The 18069-nt window shown below is 38.6% G+C and overlaps 1 protein-coding gene across 1 annotated transcript; it reads left to right on the forward strand.

Annotated features, from left to right (window-relative positions):
• The first annotated feature begins 1195 nt into the window (after positions 1-1195).
• Positions 1196-14885, forward strand: alpk3b (alpha-kinase 3b). The gene is made up of 14 exons (XM_082512268.1): positions 1196-1228; positions 1398-1567; positions 2757-2878; positions 4188-4305; positions 4441-5695; positions 7195-9238; positions 11222-11369; positions 11482-11609; positions 11719-11754; positions 11844-12118; positions 12324-12412; positions 12522-12739; positions 13261-13309; positions 13437-14885. The coding sequence occupies exons 1-14, from the start codon at positions 1226-1228 to the stop codon at positions 13750-13752; spliced, it is 4971 nt and encodes a 1656-aa protein (XP_082368394.1). The 5' UTR covers positions 1196-1225; the 3' UTR covers positions 13753-14885.
• Positions 14886-18069: the final 3184 nt, after the last annotated feature.

Raw genomic sequence — 18069 nt, forward strand, 5'->3', positions numbered from 1 at the left:
GTAACTCATTGTAGTAGTATCAGTGCCAGTCAGTTCAAAGACAAGTTTGGGGGTTTGGAGTGTGTTTATCATGGAAGAAGTCTATATAGGTGACAAATAAAACATTTGTTAATGTCACTTATGCATCCAGTTATCAGCCTTGCAAGTTAATTTAATTTCTGCTTAATATTGAGATTGTCCCAGCATTTTGTTTTCAGACTGAGCCAAGTATTTGAATCAGTCTTGAATCCCTGGAGAATAAAACCACATTAGTCTGACTAAATAAATAAAAATTAAATGAACTTGTTCATAAATGCTCGCTCTCTCTCTCTCTTTCTCCCTCTCTCTCTCTGTTTGTGTGTGTGCAGAAAAGTGTGTGTAGATGTGTCTGTGCATCCTTGTATGAAGATTAGAGCCCATATCTCTTTGGGAGTCAGTGGGATCTGCCTATATAAGGCTGTTCTATTCCTACTGCTTTTCCTCTGGGGACACAATGCAATTGTCAGCCACTGAACAATACATGTCTGAGAACTTAGCAAACTTCACTGTCTTGAATAAACATATATATATAAATGGTTTTACAAGAGGTGATTCTGGGAAATACTGGGCTAAATGCTGTTGCATGATGACTTCAAGCTGTTTTTGCTATGTTCTACTTATACTCGAGAGTTTCCTAACGCCACACTTTTTAAATAGGAAACTACGTGACCGTAAGAATGTGCTGCTCATGTTAATGCACTCAAAACTAAAGGCGTCATCCTTTTGACTGACAGGCTCAAATGATACTTTACCACAGCCTGTAAACACAGCTAAAAAGTTGGACAGAGGATACCCAAAGAGAAAATCTTTTTTGTCTTTGCGAAACTGTAATTCACTAATAACAGAATGAGAAAAAAAGACTTAACCATGTTTCTTTAAATTCTTTTCCTGGTATCTGGTGAACTAACAGATCTGGACATGGAAAATGTTTTGTTTTGTTTTTGTTTTTAAAGCATCTTCTTGATTTTTTTTACATTTATTTCTCTACTTAAGATATATATTTGGTGAATCCATTAGAGTTTTTTCCCCCCTCTTTATAAAACAGCTATAAAGATGAGTTTTGGAAAGTGTGATGTGCTCTTGTGCCTATTTGCAGGCCAACTATAAATAGTCCAGGAACCTACGCATGCTCATGTTTGATTGGAAATTGCAGTGCCTTAAGCCATTGCTGTGGGGTGTCTGTCAAAGGAAGGAATGAAACTTGTGTATGGTGAGTTAACTGTGTAAAATAGACTGCTGAATGTTGTTTATGTAGCTACTGGATAAGCACATGCAGAAGATGTAAAGTATATCTTAACCTAGCATCTCTTGTGCTGAATAATTGTGTTTTTAATATACAACATTTGTTTTTAATGTTTTACAACTTTATTGTTTTAAAGTTTAAACTCTTCTCTTGGCAACAAAACAATATCTGGTGGAAAATGACTTCATGGAGGACAACAAGACGCTCGTCTAATGGGAATGGGCGGTCTTCCAATGGGGAAGATGTCAATGGAAGTGGCCGCCTTGGTGGCTGCAGCTACCTCTCTAATGTGAGGCCAGAAAACAGGTACAGAATCCAGACTAACTCAGGGTGCTGTCCTTCCACTTGAACCATCTCTGCTGGGAACATGCAGTATGTATGATCCCAGCATGTATTTATTCTATAATATATCTATAATTCAGGGTTTTACCTAACCTGGGATGAGCATGTGTTGCATGGTGTTTTTTTGTTTGTTGTTGCCATGGACGGCAGAGTTTAAATAAACTGCTTATTAAGAACACAATCTCAGCTATGCACCATTGGCCCCTTTTCACATCAAGGATACACGACAGCGTCTGCATGGGAAGATTTGTTTATAGCACAAGTAGGTGTTGCTCTTCAGGTCCCCTTTTTTAATTAATCTTGTGTAATATTTGATTAAACTGCTGTTCTTCTTTAAACTACTGACGCAGGACAAACCGAGTAACATTATCTGCCAGTTATCTTGCATCGTTGCTTTAGGGGAACTTTCACTCTGTCAGCCTCAGCTGAACTTTGCAGAGACCACTGATTATGTCCTTTACTTATCATATCTAGTGTATTACCAAAGCTAAAATCAAGAATTACCAGTGATTTGTGTTCCTGATTTTAGTTACTGAATCATTACTGAATCTAATTTTCTGTTCTCCATCTGTATTGTTTTGCTAAATGTATATATATTCACAATATCTTGTTTAGTGTTTGCTTCAAAACAATAATAGTACCAACTGTATAACATTTAGTGCCTTGTTTATTAATCATGAGTAATATTCAGTGAAGCGTAATGATCTCACCTGACTGTACACTGATCTAATACTCAAGCCTTTATCATTTCATTCATATATTCATATTTCATTCATAGCTTTGGACGATCAAATTTTTCATGCAATGAATGTAAATATGGGCTAAATGTAAAGCTTTTTATACTGAATACTGTAGTGAAAGATCAAAGAAACATTTTATTAAAAAACCAAAAAAAATCAAAAAAAAAAAAACAAGTTAATTGTATTTGCCTCCAAAACTCACAACTGTTTTGGCCTTTGATTTCAGTTCTTACATTCATCATTTTACATATATTTTGACTTGGGACTTTCTTTTAAATGATATGAAAAAACTAACAAACAATCAAGCCCAATATATACAGATAAAAAACTCCAATAAACAAGGTTTTTTAAATGATAAAAGACATATGAATCCAAATAAGTACCATGACTGACCAACTCCATTTTCTTGTAAGGAGCACACTCTGCAGTGTGATTGCTCATTTAACTGAAGAAACACAGCCGTCCTTTGAAGCTACCCTGAAGTCAAAAGCTGTGTCCGAAAATTCAAACGTGAAGTTTTCCTGTGTGGTTAGAGGTAAGCATTGCCTACTCCATACATCTGAGCAACTGAACTGAAATATAGCACAAAGAAACAAAAATAATAATCTAAAAAAAAACAATGCACTGTACGTTTTTGTGCTTATGCTGCATTTTTTTTTTTTAAAGAAGGTCAAAGACAAGAATAATACAAAGATAAACCTTTTGAACACCGACAAAGTTGGGAAACTGTCAAATTTAAGTTAAAAAGAAAATGCAATGATTTCCAAATTGCATAAACCCATGTTTTATTCACATTAAAAATAGAAAACACATTAATTGTTTAAATTGTGACATTTTACAGTTTAATGAAAAATCTTGATGTGTATTAGTTTTTCTGCTATCCCTGTGTGAGGCTGGCGACCTGTCCAGAGTATACCCCACCTCTCTCCCTCTGGTGGCTAGGATGGGCTCCAGCCCCACCGTGACCCTGACACGGAAAAGCAAAAAAAAAAAATGGATGGGTGGTTGAATGACTCGTTTTGATTTTGATGGCAGAGAAACATCTTTGAAAAGTTGGAACAGGGGCAACAAAAGAGAAGAAACTAATTAGGTTAACTCGCAAGTGGTCAAAAACATGACTGGGTATAAAAAGTTGAACAGTAGAGAGGCAGTTTGTTGGCAGCAAAGATTGGGCAGAGCTTCACCAATCTGCAAAAAACAGTATCCACAAATTGTAGCACAATTTCAGACTGATTCTCATCAACATAAAATTGTTAGTTCTGTAAAAATGTCATTATCTGCAATACATAATATTATCAAAGGATTCTGAGAATCTGAAAAATATCTTTACACAAGGGGCTAGGCTGAACATCAATATTGGATTCCTGTGATCTTTAGGCCATGAAGCAGCTTTGCATGATCCAGGTGTATGATCTCAGAAACACTTCCAAAAATCAACAATTGGCAGCTTGCACATCTGGGAAGTCAGCATGCTGAAAGGTATATACAGCCTTCAGACTGTATCTTTTTCAGTTTATCTCAGCAAGACAGTACTAAACTGCACACTGTATCTAACACAGCATGGCCTTGTAGTAGAAGACTCCAGGTGCTGAATTGGTCTGCCTGCAGTCCAGACTTTTCATTAATTGAAAACATTTTGCGTATTGTGAAACAAGATGCTACACAGTAGTAAACATGACCCTGTCCCAACTTTCTGAGACATATTTCTGCCATCAAAATCAAAATAAGCTAATACATGTTATGAAATATTAAAATGTCTCAGTTTAAATTATATTGTTGACCTATGGTATTCCAGTATCTATTTACAAATGATTGCAGTTTTGTTTGTTTGTTTTGTTTTCTAGGATACCCGGCCCCTCAGGTTACGTGGTATAAAGACGACATGCAGTTGGATAGATACTGTGGACTTCCTAAATATGAAATATTCCACAATGGACAAAATCATTCCCTGCATATTTACAAGTATGTATACTTGAAAATGCTGTTTGATGAAATCCACAAAGGAGATATAAAGAAAATTCAAATAATAGCTTTGCCATCTAAAATGTTTTTCCTTTCCAACAACTGCTGCTTGATGTGATATTGATTAATTTCCAGGTGCACTGTGGAGGATGCAGCTATATACCAGGCCTCAGCCATCAACAGTAAAGGTATTGTTTCTTGCTCTGGTGTTCTGGAGGTGGGTGAGATGAATGAGTTCAAAATCCACCAGCGTTACTTTGCCAAGGTCAAACAGAAGGCTGAGAGCAGACGCAGGGAAGCAGAAGGCAAAGAAAACCAGGAGCCACCACGAACCATGAGTCCCGATCGTACACAGAGGAAACGCCGCTCGACAATGGAGGCTTTTCTTAGCACACCAAGCTCAATGGAGGATGATGGTAACGAGGAGAACCATCAAGCTGTTGTTCTAGAGACAAAGCCCAGGTTACAAGGGGCCCCTGGGGAGGAGGTTAAAGAAAAGCCAGTCCCAATCCCTAATGGCACAATGTCTAGTTTATCTAAAGGAGAGCCTGTTAATAATACTGGCAGTAAGGCTGAGAAATGTTTATATGACGCTCCCCAGAAGATTTTTACGACACACCAAACGAAAGCTCCCTTTATCAAGAAAAAGATTAAAATTTCCAACAGTGCAAAAGCTGGAAAAGCAGATGGTCTAGCAGAGAGAGTGTCTGAGGAGAGAAGGCTGAAAGATGAGCCCTCGGTCTCTGCAGCTCTGACCTGTAAAGAGTCAGTCCAGATCCAGAGGAATTCAGATGAGATTATGGAAGTAGAGATTATTTCTAGTTCATCAATTACACATTCAGAAGTGACAAACATGATAAAAGAAGATCAGAAATCTGCATCAGAGGTGGCAGTGTTTCCTCAAAGGCCGTCACAGGGTGAAAAGATATGTACAGAGGTAACAGTGGCTTCAAAGAAAGAGCAACTCACTGTGCCACTGTCCCCTGTTGCTTTTGCTTCTTCACGCCATCCTGGGTCAAAAACCGAAGGTGAAAATGCTGCAAAACATGAGCCGAAAATTGGATGTAATGGTACAGAAGAAAGTTTGAAAAGACAACAGCAAATACCTTACATTTCCTCAACACAGCCACTGTCAAGTGTTAGATCAACACTCCTAACCAAATTAAAAGAGGACATTCACGCAACAATCATGGATGGTGATGTAAAGACAAAGCCTTCAGTTGATGGATCTCTAGTCCACGAACACAGTGAGTCAGTGGATACACCTTGTGACAGCAGGACTGCTTTATTTCAGCATCCATGTAAACCGGCTGGACACCAGCTGTCTGAGAAGGAAACAAGCCACAGCCAAAAAAAGGGGCCTGCGTCTCAACTACCCACGCCAAGTGAGGTGAGGGAACCTTTTCACATGAGCTCATGAGTGCTTTGTGCTGCCAAAATCAGTCCCATCACTAACACAGGCATCCAAAATCTATTTACAGCTTTTACAAGTATCCCCCACTGGGTCACAAGAATTAAATGACGCACATGTTGACAGTTGCAGTAGATATACTGATGTAGTGGGTCTGATTTTGTTTTAAGTTTAAAGGTCTGAAAGTGAGATTTTCTACATTTTTAAATATAAACAATTTTATTATTCTTTGAAACATTATTACAAGAAATAAGCAGACTACCAGAAAGTTAAAGTAATGACTTTGAAGAAGCCTACACTTTGGTTTATTGAGGGATCGACACAACTCTCATGTCTGTAAATTAAAGCTTCTCTCAGTTAGTCTAACTTAGCAGAAAGACTGTGAATGGGTAAAGCAAGATTTGTAAAATGTTTTTGCACAGATCAAATAGCTGAGATGTAATATGTTATTCGGTAAGCCGACTATCCTGGCAAATGGATTTTGGTTAGCTGTTTCCTGTCAATATTTCACTGCCAGCTGCAGCTTAAAATGATGCAGAGTTGGATCAGTTATCACATCCCATTCTTTAGATCCTTTTCTAGAAAACAAAAAAGTGTCATCCTTTAAAAGTTTTATCATTCCTTGCAATTGAATGAAAGTAATTGTGATAGGAACAAAATTTGTCATTTTAATTCACTGCATTAAAAAATAAATAAATGACTGGCTGGGAAACAAAGTTATCACTGATTGTCAGTCTTTATACTGCTTACGCAATCACATCAACCTCTACTGCATAGCTGAATACTGACGGCACCTATGACTGAGACAAAACACTGAATGGCTGGAGCGGCACTTAAAATAATTTGCATTCCTTTGAGGCCAGTCTTGCGTGCAGGATAGCAACCTTCATTTTAAACAGGCCTTCCCATACCAGACTTGCAAAGAGGATAAGAGAAAGAAGCAGAAATATAGAGTAATTCTCTTGATTGTGTAGACTAAAGGCTGCTTTTTGAGGCACAGTATTGCTTAATATCCTAGACTATATTGGGTCATATTAAGGCTTATGTCATCCATGGTTCAGTTCACTAGCAGACTTTAATAACTGCCTCTCCACAAACGTGCTTTTATACCATATTTATGTTTTCCTTTATTAATTATGCTTAATTGAAATCACACTTCTTTGAGGTTTTCCAGTATATTGGCAAGTTGTCTACTGAATGATGAGCAATATTTCTTAACCTATTTATCAATTCAAGAATCGACTAAAACTCAACTCTTGTTTGGCGTTGGCAATGGAGCAGATTAACACACTTAAACTTTTCTCCAGTTCATAAATTTCTCTTTGTCCTAAGGTCTTCTCATTCCTTTCCCTGTTTGTTGCTGGTTACACAGTTGCTATTGATAAAAATTGCATGTGTTTATCCATGACCAGCATAGCCAGGGATAAGGGAATATGTATTTACAGCTTGGAAAATCTGTGCTTGTATTATGTCCCAAGGTTACACAAGATCCCACAAAGATGAACAGGAATGATGCACCTGTCAGCCTTGAGCTACCACCAGACCAGTGTATGGTCAGCTCGCGACAACAAAAGACTGCAATAGAAAGGCCGACCGTGGCAGATGACATCCAGACCCCTCTTTTGCATAGTGGTTTTAAAACAGCCATTGACACAATGACACAGGACGCATGGGATCATCCCAAGGCATCAAATGAAGTTCTTTCCACAAAAGTGCAGAAGTCACCCCTCAAAAGCCCTGTCAGTGGCGAGAACGCTTTAGGGTGTAATATTTCGCTCAGTATCCTGGAGAGTCAAGTTAACACAACTATAAAAGCTGTTGAAGGGACAGAAATACAACATGATGAGAAGGCAGAGCTCACTAAGTTGTTGGTAGAGAGTGACAATCCAAATGAGAAGATAGTTAAGATGGAAACTGAAACTGCTGCTGTAAATGTGACTGAACAAACTAAAACAGAAGAGAGCAAAGATGCAAGGAACAAATACACTGGAGGAATCATTGTGGATGCACCTTGCAATGAAACTGGGCAGAAAGAGCACATATCAAAAGTGGTGAAGAAATCTGGTTTAGACTTAAAACATTTGATGGAAGATATAAATGACACCTCTCCCTCGCGCTTAACAAAAAGCGCAGAGAACACAACCTCAGTAGAACACATCAAAGGTTTTCAAGAAATTTCAAAACCTGAAACAAAAATAATTTCTATTGCTGAACTTTTAAGATCACAAATAAAAGCTCTTGAATCAGCATTGGCTAATCCAGTATCTGACATACCACCCCATTCTAACTTACTACAAAATCAGAGTGTAACAGCAAGGGCACGCCAGGAATTAGTACAAGATAACAGAAAGCTGGAGGTGAAAAAGTTCATGCCTAAAAGAGAAAATAAGAAAGGCGTTGACGAGTCACCCCCCACAACCATAAAGGCAACACTTATGGAGGTTTATCATCAACTTCATAAAACAGACTACGAGCAATCTAAGACTCAAAGTGCAACATCACAGCCTCTTCAGGCTCTTTTGATGCCACCCATCTCTGCTATAGACAGTGGAACAAATAAAGTCATGGCAGGACTTCACGGAAGTGTTGAAAAGTATAATGGAGGTGCCATGGATATTGGCAAGGAAATCCAACCTTCAATTCTAGTTCAGCCAGAAAATTGTTCTGTTGTTGTTTCTCAACAAACAACACCCAAACTAAATTTTCCCTCTTTAACTTCTGAAGTCAAACTGATCAGTACACTTTCAAATCTATGTGGAACTGCCAGTCAGGAACCTGAGTCTCCACTTACAGTGACAAATAAGAAGCAAAGTATTCAAGAGGCAAATATAGTAAATTCAGAGCGTACCAAAGATGAACATGTTCAAGGCAAAGACGTGCAATTCACGCAAAAGTTAACTCCAGAAATTAAGCTCAGCAGCACAAATGAAAGGGATTTGACAACAGTTTCTGATCAGTGCAAAATGGAAGAGCAGTACACAAATACAAGTTCTTTGCAAAGTAATGAAAGGTTTCCCTCTGAAACTGGGTCTAACACTCAAGGGAATAATCTTCCACTTATTCTCAAGGAGGTTAAGGAAGGTTTACCGTCAGACTCCACAGCCAATCAAACTGCAGAACCTAGCCCATCATTGAAGAAAAGAACCTGTGTTTCTCCCATCCCTTCTGCTACTCCACAAGAGCTGGCCTCTGGGGCTCGCCGCAAAATCCTAACACCCAAGGCCAAACCTGACGATACCACAGAGGTCACATCAGCAACTGATAACCAGACTCTGAAAAGGGAAGCATCTACGCAGAGCAGCAAGCTTTCCACAACTGCTGTGGCCCTCTCTGTATCTCCAAGCGTGTTGCGACGGTCATCTGCACTTCAGCCCACAGGTGAACAAACCTCTCTACTAGAAAGGCGTTCACCCATCTTGAGCAGAAAGAAGATGGCATCAGAAACACCCAGCCAGCTGCCTGCTGAGGAGATTCAAACTGAAAGGAAACCTGAAGAGAAGGACAAGCGTAACCCGTTCAAAGGTAAAAAGAAAAAAAAGGCCTGAAGGTCTCATGCTTTATCAGAATTCACTCATGTGAGACAAAGGAAATGTTTTAGTACTTTTGTATTTTACTACTTTTGAAAAGCCACTATTGCATCTTTTCTGGCCATATCAGACAAGACACCGTGAAAGGCAGCAATCCATGCTGCAGGTCATCAGAGAGACGTGATTCACAACCTCCTCATTAGAATCTAACAAAACCAGAAGTTTCTCCTTTTCATGAATTCATTTTCTGTATACAGGCTGGTTCTTATAGTACCTACAGTGGGGCAAAAAAGTATTTAGTCAGCCACCGATTGTGCAAGTTCCCCCACCTAAAATGATGACAGAGGTCAGTAATTTGCACCAGAGGTACACTTCAACTGTGAGAGACAGAATGTGAAAAAAAAATCCATGAATCCACATGGTAGGATTTGTAAAGAATTTATTCGTAAATCAGGGTGGAAAATAAGTATTTGGTCAATAACAAAAATACAACTCAATACTTTGTAACATAACCTTTGTTGGCAATAACAGAGGTCAAACGTTTACTATAGGTCTTTACCAGGTTTGCACACACAGTAACTGGTATTTTGGCCCATTCCTCCATGCAGATCTTCTCGAGAGCAGTGATGTTTTGGGGCTGTCGCCGAGCAACACGGACTTTCAACTCCCGCCACAGATTTTCTATGGGGTTGAGGTCTGGAGACTGGCTAGGCCACTCCAGGACTTTCAAATGCTTCTTACGGAGCCACTCCTTTGTTGCCCGGGCGGTGTGTTTTGGATCATTGTCATGTTGGAAGACCCAGCCTCGTTTCATCTTCAAAGTTCTCACTGATGGAAGGAGGTTTTGGCTCAAAATCTCACGATACATGGCCCCATTCATTCTGTCCTTAACACGGATCAGTCGTCCTGTCCCCTTGGCAGAAAAACAGCCCCATAGCATGATGTTTCCACCCCCATGCTTCACAGTAGGTATGGTGTTCTTGGGATGCAACTCAGTATTCGTCTTCCTCCAAACACGACGAGTTGAGTTTATACCAAAAAGTTCTACTTTAGTTTCATCTGACCACATGACATTCTCCCAATCCTCTGCTGTATCATCCATGTGCTCTCTGGCAAACTTCAGACGGGCCTGGACATGCACTGGCTTCAGCAGCGGAACACGTCTGGCACTGCGGGATTTGATTCCCTGCCGTTGTAGTGTGTTACTGATGGTGACCTTTGTTACTTTGGTCCCAGCTCTCTGCAGGTCATTCACCAGGTCCCCCCGTGTGGTTCTGGGATCTTTGCTCACCGTTCTCATGATCATTTTGACCCCACGGGATGAGATCTTGCGTGGAGCCCCAGATCGAGGGAGATTATCAGTGGTCTTGTATGTCTTCCATTTTCTGATGATTGCTCCCACAGTTGATTTTTTCACACCAAGCTGCTTGCCTATTGTAGATTCACTCTTCCCAGTCTGGTGCAGGTCTACAATACTTTACCTGGCGTCCTTCGAAAGCTCTTTGGTCTTGGCCATGGCGGAGTTTGGAGTCTGACTGTTTGAGGCTGTGGACAGGTGTCTTTTATACAGATGATGAGTTCAAACAGGTGCCATTCATACAGGTAACGAGTGGGGGACAGAAAAGCTTCTTACAGAAGACATTACAGGTCTGTGAGAGCCAGAGATTTTCCTTGTTTGAGGTGTCCAAATACTTATTTTCCACCCTAATTTACAAATAAATTCTTTACAAATCCTACCATGTGGATTCATGGATTTTTTTTCACATTCTGTCTCTCACAGTTGAAGTGTACCTCTGGTGCAAATTACTGACCTCTGTCATCATTTTAAGTGGGGGGACTTGCACAATCGGTGGCTGACTAAATACTTTTTTGCCCCACTGTATAACAGACCTTTGCTATTTAATTTGTATAGGAAAACTTATAAAACTGGGCACTTATGGAAAAATGTGTCTGTTTGTTTAATTTTATTTCTCTCCAGCTCCTCAAGTTATCCGTAAGATTAGGGCTGAAACTTTTGCAGATGCCTCTGGACACTTGAAACTGTGGTGCCAGTTTTTCAACGTTCTCAGTGACTCGACTATTAAATGGTACAAAAATGAGGTGGAGATTACTCAGGTTAAAAGAAAGTAAGTTCTCAGAGTGATCTTTTTGGAAATATGTTACATTCTTTCAATATGTACTGTAAGTTTAGGTCTTCTTAAACATTTTTATATTATTTCTTAATTGTATGTCTTCAAGAGCAGGGGATGAAGCCCAGGTCAATCTTGCCATTGTTCAGGCGTCTTCCAAAGATGCCGGTGTTTACGGATGCTCAATCACAAATGACTATGGGACAGACTCCACAGACATTCTGCTCAGTGCAGATAGTATGTACTGTTTTAAAATAACTTTGGAATACTAGATACTTAATTTTTTCCTTTCATTTCCTGTCTGCAACATGATTACTTTTCTGTATTCTCTCTTATTATTTTGCAGTCTTGACTGGACTGTCCATACGCGAGGACCTTGGGGGTAAGATGACATTTCACATCTTAAGATAACATTTTTTTTTCCTGTGCTTTTCTTTTCTAACTATCACCATTAAAAACTTGTGAATGCAGTTGGGGAGGAAATCGAAATGACACCCCTAATATTCAGCAAGGGAGTGGCTGATTCTGGTGTCTGGGGCAACAAATTCTTTGGTCGCATAATGATGAAGGAATCTCATATTGGAGATGGCTGTTCTCATAAAGTCTGGAGGGCAAAAGTCATCTACGGTCTGGAGCCTGTGTTTGAGTCTGGTAACACATGTATCATTAAAGTATGCAACCCCATCGCTTATGGAGGCAAAGAGGACAGCTGTCTTATAGATACAAACCTGGACATCATGAAGCAGGTATATAAGAACGGGCTAATGTCATAATTTATTCATGCCTTCATAAATATGTCATTCGATAAACAGCAATTCCCGTATTAAAGTGGATCAGGTGTCAATTCTGCCACCTTAATAGGATTACTATGGCACTAATCCAGTAAAGACTGAATAAATGGTGTAGGTGGAGCTGATGTTTATTGGCTATTCTCCAATGTTCTACATACAGGAATGTAAAATTCAGAACTTGGCTCGGGAATACTGTAAAATCTTTGCTGCAGAGACAAGAGTTATAGAAAACTTTGGTCCCTCTCTTGAGTGAGTACACTTTATTTTTTCTTGAAAAAGTTATAATAATTTTGTATATCTATCTATACAACAGGGACCATTAAGCATCTCCTACACCCTGACAATCTTTGTTAAACAGGGTGATTCCAGTCTATTTGATGTACCGACCAGCGAACGCTGTACCATACGCCACAGTGGAGACAGATCTCACAGGAGTGTATCAGAAATTCTCTGACCTGGACTATACTGGCAGAATAGACATGAGGACTGGCTCTGAGGTGGAGCAGAAGTGCTGTACCCTGCAGCATTGGATCTTTCAGTGGACCAATGGAAATCTGCTGTTCACTCGACTTGAAGGTATGGTCACACATGAAGCCAGAGTAATATTTAATAAGTAATACGTTTGTGTTTTTCCTGTACTTGCTATAATTTGGAATATGTCTTGTGGTTTGGCACAGAAAATTACCAGAGGCCACCTTGTCTACTTATGTCCCACCTTACCCCACATCACAAGATTCACATTTAACAAGTTTGTGTTAAATTCTCCAGTATAATAAAGGTCCAGTGAGCAAATGAAGCTCAAACTGGTTGAAGAAAATATTGCTTACATACATGACCTCATAGGCTAAAATTGTGCTTGCAATAATGAAAGGATATTTCAGTTTTAACATTTAAATTGAAAGAGTAGCAACAGTATTCCAGATACTTTCAGGCCCAATACGGACATTTATTTTATTTTGATATATTTTAGGTTGTGAGGTTTGGAAAATGTGCATGTTGTCTTTCACATTTCTAAAACTGCAGAGGGTATTTAAATTGTACATCTTTCAATATGACTATGTTACATGAACAAGTAATTTTGGGGTGTCATTTTGCAGGTGTTGACACTAAGATCACCGGTGTTGGAATTTCAGTCAAATCAACAGGGTCAGTATTATTTGAATTGTTCGTTTCTGCAAATTATACTGCGAACACCTCATTTTACAGGTAATTTACATTTATAGGAATCATGTCTGTTACATCTAGCTTTGCTCTCTGTTTTGCATTGCTACAGGCATCAAGGTTTATCTATCGAAGCGAATCCCAAAGTTTTTGAACAGTTTGTCTCTCAGCACAAGTGTAACTACTTTTGTGGTCTACTTGGCCTGCGGTCACTAAAAGTTATGGACTCTTTGCTGACACCAGCAAAGCCAAAGAGCTCCAGGAGTCCCTTGCTTCAGCGCAAGATGGCTGCAGGCTCCTCCAGCCCACAGACTGGGAGGAAAGCTGCTGGTAGCCCTAGACTGTCGAGGAAGACTGAGCAAGAAGGAAGCAAGATGGCAACAAAACAGAAAGCTGCTGATGCTCCCAAAACAATGAAAATGGCATAGAATAAATATCTCTTAATGAGACGTGAGATGTTGGATATATTCACAGCAAGCCCAGGAAGAGCTTGTGGAATGATAGAAGCCTGCTGGTACCTTATTAGAAAGTATAAATCTTACAGAGACAGGAAAAGATGTTTATTAATGATATAACTTTTTACTATTAACAGCCATCATTCCTTGCTATTTAATGTGGACTTAGGCATTTATCTAGTGTAGCAAATCCTAGGGCTAAAGCTGTTCTGTAAAGAAATGCATTAAGCTTTTGTTCTATTCATCAAATACCATAGGTTACTGATTGTGGATGCCTCTCACAGGTCAGTGTATTCATCCTATATGAATGTCAGACACTTTGGACTGAAGTGGAATTGTGTTCTATGTTGTCTATGTGTAATTCTCAACTTTACTCTTTTGTGGTCACATAAATGAAGTCAAGAAGAAAAATGGAAGCAGGATATGCATTAAGCCGATCGACCTGATCTAACACAGGGAGGTCACACTTACCTTTTACAACATTCTCAAAAAAGGTTTATTTCATATGCATTGATCATCGCAAAGAAACTGATCCTGCAGCTTTGGAAAGGCAAAGAGGTTCCTGTGTTAAAGATGTGGCTTGCAGAGCTTACAAATACTCTTCACCTTGAAAAAATAAGATATACCATGAATGGCAATGTGAAAGATTTTGAACTAATTTGGCACCCTTTACTTGCATATCTTGGGAAAATATAAATTTTTGGCAGTCGGGGGACCGGGGCTCCTAGTGGGTGTTTTTTTTGTTTGTTTTTTTTGTTTTTTTGTCTGTTTTGTCTTGTTTTGTTTAGAGAAAAAGGGGGCATAAGTTCTATTAATTTGTAACAACTGTGATACTTGCTTCTAATAAAAGATATTTGAAACAGGATATGCATTAAGCCAATCACGCAATGCAGGTTTTAAAGGCTGAGAGTAACCAGCCAGTTTTCTCTTTCAGGAATATCAAGCCAAATGCAGCTGTTCACGTGACACTGTTGTACAGTGGCTAACGGTGCTGTGCTTTTATATTATAACCTGACATGTTTACTTGCTACTGTAATTTGCACTGCATTTTTAGAAATTGCACATTTGAATGCAACTGGCTGCACAATAAAAGATATGATCTTGTATGTTCTGAGACTCTGTCTTAGTCCAAAATGTACCTTTTAAATTTGGAGTGTCTCTCTTACAAATGTGCCTATTATGGAGTGGGCTGACTAATAAAAGCCATCCCACTCTGTCTCAGACATCAGCTTTCACTCATTATCATATATGTATTTTACTTAGAAAGATTAGTAAGATTGTATCTCAGTGACCCTTGTTATTAATGCAGACTCTTTGAAATCTCATCAAAGCATGAAGTTTCTAATTACAGCATGAGAACAGCTTAAGACAGTTTTTAAAATTCTAAATGCTTTAGCTTTATTTTTCCTACCTACAGCAGAAAATGTATACAATAATATATTTGTCTTGTCTTTCAAGTCACATTAGTGGAGCATCAGTATACAGCACATCTTGGAATGAGTAAATCATCTAACTGATGGTACAAAATCCAACATAAACAACACTTGGTGGCAAAAATGTGCATTAATGTGAAAAGAGTGTGTGCTGACATTAAATGTGTTGTAATGTCTATGATTTTGTGTTCTAATCAAATGCTGTGGCTCCTGTGAAACAGGATAGTGTTCAAATTTGGCCATTGCATGTTTAATAACACTACCGCTGAGGGGCAAATGCAATTACATTCTGTAATATCTTTGATAGGATCACACAAGCAGTGTGTGTTTACTACGTGAAAGGCTAACTTCATCACACTAATCATATTTGATTTTGTGAGTCATTGCTGATGTAAGTGGTGGCCTCGCTCATAAGTGTGAACAGTGCTGGAAAGCTAAATTCATGCAAAAAAGTGTTACTTAGTGTCACCTCTTATGTTGTCTAGTAGCACAAGAGGGTTAGAGGTTGTCACCAGAGGGGAGAGATGACAGACATTGGTGTGAATACCTGATGCTTTATGTTGTACATTTCATACTTCCTACACGCTACCATGAATGTACTGCATTACAAATTTGCCTGTAAAAGAAACCTTTCATTACAATTTTAATAAACAATATAATAGCTTGCAATTAAGTGCAGCTTTGAAATATATTTTCACTTGACACAAGTAAAATATACTTCCTTGAAGCTTATTCAACTACAGTATGTAACTAATTCATAGGTAATTTACAGCTGATATAGCTTTATATCATGGAAATGAACAAAAAAGGTCTTTGATAGCCTCATAAAAACAGGTAACTATACATAAGCATGGATAATAGCAATAAAAGACTTTCCAGCAAGCTGGGGAAAAACAAACAATCTTAACAATAAGAGCAAATCTTTATTTAATGTCAAATAGAAAAAAAAAACGAACCGACTGGCCCATGAGCTATACAGATTAATAAATAGCTATCATGTTCACATGACACTGAAGACGGTCTGCTTCATTCATTACTTTATTAATTTACCATGGATGAAGTGTGACTGAGGCGTGGTAACAAGATGAGGAAGACACAACACTCCTGCCACCTACTGTTAGTTCAATCACTGTGCTCTTGACAAAAACTAAGAGAGAGAAAAAACACTTTCACACTGACATTAAACTCTGTCTGTTTTAACTGGACATCTAAAGTATGTCTCTTTTAAACTTGACTAATTTTTAGGTGAATATTATGCTGTAGTGGGCCAAAATGAGAAGTGTCTCTTAGTGTTAATGTCACATTTGTTTGGGCTTAAAACTACTGAGTACATTTTTATGCTACTTGAGAGAGTTAGCATTTTTTAAATATTTTAAATAATCATATTTCTACCACAAAACTGCCACCGAATGAAAAAAATGTATTTAAAATTAATGTTGCTTAAGAATTTAATTAACATCATCTTCATTCTGACAATGCTCTATACCTCTGTACCTTTGTTCAGCGTCAGAAAATGATGTGCACTAATGATATGATCCAACTGTTTCTTACAAGACATTAATAAAAAAAAGTATGGGTGAGGTGAGAAAATTACAGAGAAAAGCTGCACTGACACTGCTCTTCATGGTGCACTGAGTAGCTCTGATAAAATGCAATAAGGAGCTCGATCACTAGCCGTGAACTAAGCATTAATACTCATGACATGACACAGTAAATGAGGGAATTATTAGTCACAAACTGTAGAAATTTTACTGGCACATTTAAGCCAAAGGAAGTTCCATTTCACTTAATAGGACGTAATGTTGAGTTAATGTCAAGATCTCACACTCAGCACCCAGATCCTTAGCACATTAAACACATTTGCAGCGTTGATTTTCACACTCTGGCTTATTATGTGGCAATATATAAAACATGATGATCACAAAGGAGCTTATTTGCATTCGATACTTTCAGCAGAGAACACTGGCAGAAACCTGTGAAAGAATAAAAATGCTCTTTACAGGCTGTGCAAGGTTCAAAATAGGTTTAAAATAGAAAAACAGGATATAAGCAGAAACAGAGAGACCGTGCTCTCTTACAGAGCTGACTATTTGACTCACATTGTTGTGGCTGACTGACCTCAATTACCATTGCTGGTTCATCATGGGTGTGACCATTTAGGTAGATTATATGAAAAGGATCACACATTCCTAAATGCCACAGACTAGCTGGCATTTGAAAAAAGTTTTATCTCCAGTTCTCCAAAAGTCGCAGGCTGCCAGTGGTCTCAGTGGCATCGCTAAGTTGACTGCCAGTGGTGAGTTATTCTACCATATCACAGGAAGCTTTTTCTGACTATGAAACAAAACAGTTCTGATACATATCTCGGGTTATTTTCTCTCACAGGAGAGCTTAAAGGCTAAATCTAAATAAAATCAATGTTGTCTACATACTGTATGTTGGAGACAAGAAAGCAGTGATGATACATAGAGGAGACAGCAACCTGTTTTGACAACAGGGAGTCAAAGGGTATGTCTACAACATCCCTGGGATATCATGTAAAAGTTTTGTAGGGATATTCGTGTTCATTGTAGAATGCAGGTGAACGGCTTCAGTAAATCAGCTAAATGTAATTTTCACAATACCAATCAGCACCCCTGCTATATTTAGTATGACTTGGAAAGAACAACCCATCACCTTATTAAAGCTGTCCTTTATTCAAAGGAGGAAGACTGCTTTAACACCAATAAACAACACACAGGAACAACAGCATTCTCTGCATCATAATGTTAACCTTTAGTAGTTACAAGACTACAATTTAACTATTGTAACAGAGCGTAAAGACATGACAAACAAATTCAGTCCAATAGTCTGTTTT

The sequence above is a fragment of the Aulonocara stuartgranti genome (genome assembly GCF_965226115.1).
Source record: "Aulonocara stuartgranti genome assembly, chromosome: 1".
Lineage (NCBI taxonomy): Eukaryota > Metazoa > Chordata > Actinopteri > Cichliformes > Cichlidae > Aulonocara > Aulonocara stuartgranti.

Bases quoted from the DNA above. Each gene is read 5' to 3' on its own strand.
- alpk3b (XM_082512268.1), top strand. The intron at 2,879-4,187 runs GTAAGCATTGCC...TTTGTTTTCTAG, and splicing joins GTTTTCCTGTGTGGTTAGAG to GATACCCGGCCCCTCAGGTT. The intron at 4,306-4,440 runs GTATGTATACTT...ATTAATTTCCAG, and splicing joins CATTCCCTGCATATTTACAA to GTGCACTGTGGAGGATGCAG.